Source organism: Carassius auratus, unplaced genomic scaffold, assembly GCF_003368295.1.
Source record: "Carassius auratus strain Wakin unplaced genomic scaffold, ASM336829v1 scaf_tig00000296, whole genome shotgun sequence".
Classification (NCBI taxonomy): Eukaryota; Metazoa; Chordata; class Actinopteri; order Cypriniformes; family Cyprinidae; genus Carassius; species Carassius auratus.
The window spans coordinates 1-7,067 of NW_020523292.1; the positions used below are offsets into that span (position 1 = coordinate 1).

The 7,067-nt window shown below is 34.6% G+C and overlaps 1 protein-coding gene across 1 annotated transcript; it reads right to left on the reverse strand.

Annotated features, from left to right (window-relative positions):
- Positions 1–1,522: 1,522 nt before the first annotated feature.
- LOC113068976 (cartilage acidic protein 1-like) lies at positions 1,523–6,753 on the reverse strand (the record flags this gene model as incomplete). The annotated part of the gene is made up of 4 exons (XM_026241938.1): positions 6,682–6,753; positions 2,732–2,937; positions 1,752–1,948; positions 1,523–1,659 (listed from the first exon to the last, which is right to left on the reverse strand). Coding segments are annotated over exons 2-4 (540 nt in total), but the record flags the coding sequence as incomplete, so codon positions are not given.
- Between the last annotated feature and the right edge of the window lie 314 nt (positions 6,754–7,067).

The following is a 7,067-nucleotide window of genomic DNA, read 5'->3' on the forward strand; positions in this document are numbered from 1 at the left end:
TAAATCGATCCAAGAATTTGAGTGAACTTCACAAGAAATGGACTAAGGCTGGGGTCAGGGCATCAAGAGCCACCACACACAGAAGTGTCAAGGAATTTGCTGAACCACAGACAACATCAGAGGCGTCTTACATGGACTAAGGAGAAGAAGAACTGGACTGTTGCCCAGTGGTCCAAAGTTCAGATGACAGGAAGTTTTGTATTTCATTTGGAAACCAAGGTCCTAGAGTCTGGAGGAAGGTTGGAGAAGCTTATAGCCCTAGTTGATTGAAGTCCAGTGTTAGGTTACCACAGTCTAAGATGATTTGGGGTGCATTGTCATCTGCTGGTGTTGGTCCATTGTGTTTTTTGAAAACCAAAGTCACTGCACCCGTTTATCAATAAATTTTGGAGCACTTCATGCTTCCTTTCTGCCAGACCAGCTTTTTGAAGATGCTGAATTCATTTTCCAGCAGGATCTGGCACCTGCCCACACTGCCAAAAACACCAAAATTTGGTTAAATGATCATGGTGTTGGTGTGCGTGGCTGATATTGTCAAGAGGAAAATGAGAAACAAGAAACCAAACAATACAGATGAGCTGAAGGCCACTGTCAAAGAACCTGGGCTTCCATACCCACCTCAGCAGTGCCACAAACTGATCACCTCCATGCCAGGCCGAATTGAAGCAGTAATTAAAGCAAAAGGAGCACCTATAAAGTATTTAGTACATGTACAGTAAATGAAATACTTTCCAGAAGGCCAACCATTCACTAAAAAAAAATTTCTTATTATTATTATTATTTTATTGGTCTTATGAAGTATTCTAATTTGTTGAGAGAGTAGATTGGTGGGTTTATGTTAAATGTGAGCCAAAGTCATCACAATTAAAAGAACCAAAGACTTAAACTTCAGTCTGTGTGCATTCAATTTATTTAATGCACGAGTTTCACAATTTAAGTTGAATTACTGAAATAAATTAACTTTTCCTCGACACTCTAATTTATTGAGATGCACCTGTAAATGTCCAACTAAAATGTTTTAGAAGAAAAACAGATGATGTATAACCCCTTTTTTTGTGTTAACACTTTAAGAACATTATTAAAGACCAGCTAACTTTGAACGAATGTTCTATTAACGTTACTGGAAGAGCGTTTTTTCATAACTTTAAGAGATCCTTGCCAGGACATTAGACAAAGTACTGAGAACATTCCATGTTAGCTGGAAACTTTCACAACATCTGCTGGTTTCCCATCCAAAAATGGACCACAGGTCTGTTTTGACAGAGAAACATACTATACTAAGAGCAAATGCAATTTAAATTGTAAAAACGAAGACGTAGAAAAATAAATGAACTTATCAACTTTTTTAATTATTATTTATTTTTAATCCCAGAATATAGATGGCAATCCTAATTTTGGAAGATCTGTGTGAATTTTACAGGAAAACATACAAATTACTTATTTATACACCTGGTCAGTTTTCCTGAAAAAAGTGTTTTTACCATCAAGCTTTTGTTTGACACAAACTTATTAGAAGTGTTACCTTTCTGTCCACACATGCGACTGACCGACCAGCCACACGATTGGCAACATCTCGGTTTTCATTTATGTCATCATTCAGGAGATCCTCAAACCGGCCGTTACGAAACTTAAAGAGCTTGTCAGTGTATGTTGTTCTCCCTGCATGAAATGACATGAACAATTTACATGAAACTAACATCCATTTACTTTAGCATTTCCTTCAGAGCCTTGTTTATGGAACCATTTCATACCAGAGAAGGCATTATTAGTGTTAAGGACGTAAATTTCCTCTCTGCCATCACCATCTATGTCACATGCTGTCACTCCAATGGCATTGCCCTGTCGATCTCTGAGTGCATAGTATGGAGAACTGCGGTTGTCAACCGCAATGTTAACAAGCCTCTTCTTAAAACTGTCATACTTCAACACCAGATTTGGGCCATTGTAGCTAAAGAGAAAAAAAGCAGAACATTTGTGTAACTGTGTAATTGTGTAAATAAAAAAAGGCCATCACTATGTCTTGTTCATCAGTATGTATTGTTCTCCAATACAATTTTTCATATAAAAAGTATTTAAATATTAGCGAAATAAGTCAACAAAAAACAAAGCCAGTGGGGCAGGAAAAATAAATTTAATTCAGGATGTATTCCCTGAAAATTCAACTCAAATAAAAATAAAAATACCTTGAAGGGTTAATGTATAACCATATTCAATTTGTTTTTTTTTTTCCAGTTACCAACGAAGGACCATCGTTTTTGGTGTATTTCACTGACCTAAAATTACACAATTCCACCTCGGCTGTCATTTAATTGAAGGAGAAACTGATCCTAGTTTCCCTAGAGATTTGATTCTGTCAGTTGCACTTAATTTCATTCTTGAACACAACTCAAACAAAACATTGAACTCTTCAATAACATCTATTTTCATCAACGTAAATTCAATAAGATCCAAATCATTTCACAAATGGTTTACCAATAATCCTTAATAATTGCTTTGACATTTCTGCTTCTCCTAAAATATCACTTTCAAGCCACAAACTGAGGTAATGTTCTTGGCCAGTGCATCTGTTCTGTCAATATCGCAAAAATGTAAATTCACTCAAATAACACAAAAGCAGCATATAACTTCTAGAAAGTGATAAAGTATTTTACCTAAAGAAACATAATGTCATAAATGCTTCACTTTATTATACTGCTGAAAACAATGCATGTGATCTGAAGACTACACTCACCCTGAAACAAAGATCTCCAGATCTCCGTCTCCATCCACGTCAGTGACAGCCACGCCATAGTTGAGCTGCGTAGGGTTATTCTCATAGTCCGGCGGGAAAACACTCTGAGTTACTGAGGCAAACATGGGTTCAGTCCGCTGACCCCAGGACAGTCCCAGGACAGACACACCCGTAGTGAGCAGTAATATCCATGCTGACATTGTCATCTGTGAAATTCATTGGGGGTTTTTTGTTTTGTTTTTGTTTTTTAGAAAGAAAAACATCTTTGGAAACAAACTAGGACAAGATCACATACATACTCACCTCCTGATCTGTAAAAAACTCTTTCAAAAAGGTTATGACTCCGAAGTGAGAGGAACTGTAAAACATCCTGAACTGAGCCACACATTCGAGAAATTGCACTTTCATTGGGTTTTAGGAGACTGAATGGCTTTCTAAAGTGTTAAGAGGCAATTACCTTCCCGGCATTACACTCACAGCACAGAGACATAAATACAGAGACTGCAAACATGTGACAGGTCAAAATGAGAGTAGAAGCTATCTCACTGCACATGGGAAAGACATTTAAGACAGCAAAATCAATATGTGACAAAGAGTATGAGGACTGTATAATATCTGTCCATCTATCCATTTAAGTATCTGTCTGTCTGTTCTTCTATCTATCTGTCTGTCTGTCTGTCTGTCTGTCTGTCTATCTATCTATCTATCTATCTATCTATCATTAAATCGAATTAAGAGAATGTAGAACTCACTTGCATGTTTATTATCTATCCATCAATCTATCTATATATCTGTCTATCAATGAATTAACTAAATTCATTAAAAGATTGTAGAACTGACTTGCAAATGTATCCATATGTTGTTCCGATATAATTTATAACTATAATTTGTTCACCATTTAATATTGCAAATTCCATGTGTAAAAATAAAAGTAAATGCAGATGTAGCCGTAGACAACGAAGCGCCAGTTCTAATTTTAAAATAATAAGTCCACCCATTAGTGAAAAATCTGTTATAAATTATAAACCCTTATATTTTTTTTTTTTTTTTTTTTTTTTTTTTTTTTTTTGTGGAAAACAAGTAATTACCTTAAGCAGAATATCCAAGCAGATTTCATAGCAGGAAACAGGGAACCTTCTGGAAAAGTTAAAAACAAACTCTCTTCCAGTTTTTACTAGAATGTTCGTTCAAATGTATGTGGTCTTTAATGATATTCTCAAAACATTCTAAATCATTTATTTAAAATTTGAATTCTCATATTGTTTGTTTGTACTTTGCACAATAATAAAATGGAACATTTCCCTTAATGTTGTCTTTAACATTCACATAACCAATGAAATAAGAATTGTTTTCCTTTTTATAGAGAACATTCAGAAATAACATTTCCAGATTATGAAAAATACATAATTATGAAATGATTATGAAAAAATATTATCAAAACATTCTTAGAACATATGTTTGTTAGCTGCATGGGTTTTATCCATATAATTAAAGTGGTAAAGTAGCAAGATTTCAAGGTGAAAAGCAGATTAAATTTCATTCTGTTCCTTACACAAAGATAAGAAAAAAACATTTTCATTTTCCTACATTTTCAGAAAAAAACATGGTCTATGGGCTACTGTTAAGGGATTTTTAGTAATTTTTTGGAGCTTGACACTCTGGGTAACCATCCACTTATGGAAGAGAACAGCTTGGACATTCTGCTGAAGTGCTGAAGGTCTCCTTTGGTGATCCACGTAGGAAAGTCAGGTTTGAAATGACATGAGGGTGACTAATGTCAATAATGAAAACGGAAAAGGTACTTGTACAGTAAGTATATGCCAGGACAGAATCCGTTAACTTATGGACATTACCTTTAACCCTATAAAACACAACTAAATGCAATGTGTAATTCAAAAAAACAGGTACAACACCTGTGAAAATTAAATACGGAAAATTCCTTCATATTAAAACAAAACATTAGGCCCTATTTTTAAAAAGGGGCATTCACACCTTGGACAATAATTTTAACTATAAAGATAGATGGATAGATGGATTGATAGCATTATCATTCATTTAAAGGAATAGCAAAGTCCAACCACAACTATAGCAATAATAACATACAATATAATTGGAATCACTTTCAAAATGATTTTTTTCAAGTTAACGAATGATTAAAAAATAAATAAAAAGATTTCAACCACCAATCTGAATCCCCCCTTAAAAAGCTGAAGCATTTAAAGTGGCGGGCTTCTAATAAACAGAACATTACTGTTCCTTGGTGTAGACTGTAGACACTAATATAGATATCTTTAAAGGTATTTATATAGTTTTCTTTCATGTTTTACAATGTAGAGGAAATTTTAAATCTGAATTCAGAAAAGGTATTTGTGCAGTATATGGCAAAGAAAGAGAGATGATATGCTCAAGTTGGTGAGAAACACAAAGTGGGGGGAGAAAAGTTCATGTATTTGCAGTAATGATTTCAGGAATATAGATGTCTCTGCTCCACTAATCAACCCAGTAAACTCTAACATCAAAGCCATGTAATTAATTTAGATTAAGGTTGGCTTAGTATATGCTCCTCTGCTTGAGATGAAAATGCTCAAACAAGCATTATATTAGTCATATTTCTGGACCAAAGGTTTGAGCACAGTGATTATTTGAATGTTAATGACAGAATGCATAGCCAGACTGATTAAAGGCCTAAGCATAGGTTGTCACTTTGTTCTATCCTTTCCTATATTATAGCATTATCCCTTTTATATTAATAACTCAAAAACAGTAAAAGCAGAGTAAACATTTCGTTTTATTGTAATTTATTTAGTGTTTATAGCTTTACACTCCAAACGACTGGATAAGAGCATGAACACCAGTGCTCAGAGAGTACCATATGTACTGTCATCTGTCATCGTAATATGATGATGTAAAAGCTTCTCGGATGAGGTGAGAGCTGGATGTGTTCCAAACTAAAAAAGTCTTCACAGCTACGGGGTCATAAATCCAGACACAGATAGGCAGAGGAACCACAAAAAGAGGTGAATCTGTCCTTGCAGCAGCTCTGCATCTCAAGGAGGCAGTTTGACTAGAAATGATGTGATCAGTTTCATCTCACTGCAGCTATCATCACACAGCACAGCTGCTGCAATCACAACAGAGATGTAAGATAATATGCATTATGATGTCACATGAGCATTTCTCCCTGTACAACTATTAAATCAATCTGCAATACTAAACTCTTTGACTGTGATCTTCAACTTGTAAATAATATTTACTCTCATCTTGTGTGTGTATTCATGCATTTCGGCTCTCCGATCGGACTGCGACAAACACCAGCACAGTCATCAGCACAGTCCCTCAAGCATCTTTCAACTTATACAATAAGACACTGCTTTAAAGTAAACTTTAAGAAAATATACAGCATCTCATCTTAACAATCAGAGTCTAAATGAAGATGATGGAGGTTTCCTTAACTAATGAACTGAATAAAGTTTTGAAATGGTTTAAAAAATAAATAATGAAGTACATTTGAAAATAAACTAGTAATAGAAAAGAAATTGTACTACTACTAATAATAGCCTAATAGTTGTTGTTATTGTTATTATGAATGATGACGATGATAATGATGATTAAACCACGGATGCAAAGCAAAGCAAAAAATAACATAAAATAAAATTAAAATCTTACAGGAGGCAAATGAAAAACATTCTTTTGATGTTTCGTATTTGTTTAAAAAGTCTTTAAAATCCTATTAGCAGAACAAGTGAATATATTAGTAAATTAAGACGAAAGAGCAAAAAGACCTGAAGCTGAGCATTCTCATATGATCTCCAGAATATTTATCAAAACAGTTGTCTCGTCTCATCTGGTCGACTTAAAACATGTAATTAGATGCGCCGTTATAGATCAGATCAAAGGAGCCGCTTTAACTTCAAAGATGCTGCGGTAAATATAAAAGCAGCAGTACTTACATGAATGAAAGTCCAGCGCTGCTCATAAATGACTTCCCTCTCAATATATTAAGATTCCCTATGGACCTTGAGTATGTCTCTCAGTGATTTTACACAACTTCCCATCATTTGCTTTATGAAATCTGCTGTGTAAGAATCCATCCAATAGCAAGCCCCTGCAGTTAATATTTAAAGGGGGCAGCCAATGTCTGCGTTGGAGGGCGGAGCTAAGTCTGCTGAATAAACAGTACCTTAGGCTTCTTACTTAATCATTTATAAATACGGATTAAACACACAGTAGATTAATTTAGTTTCATGAATTTTAATAATTGTAATATTTAGAATAGTTTCGATTTGAGTAACTCAAAGCCTAAACATAGAAAAGAAAACCTAAATTATGTTACTTT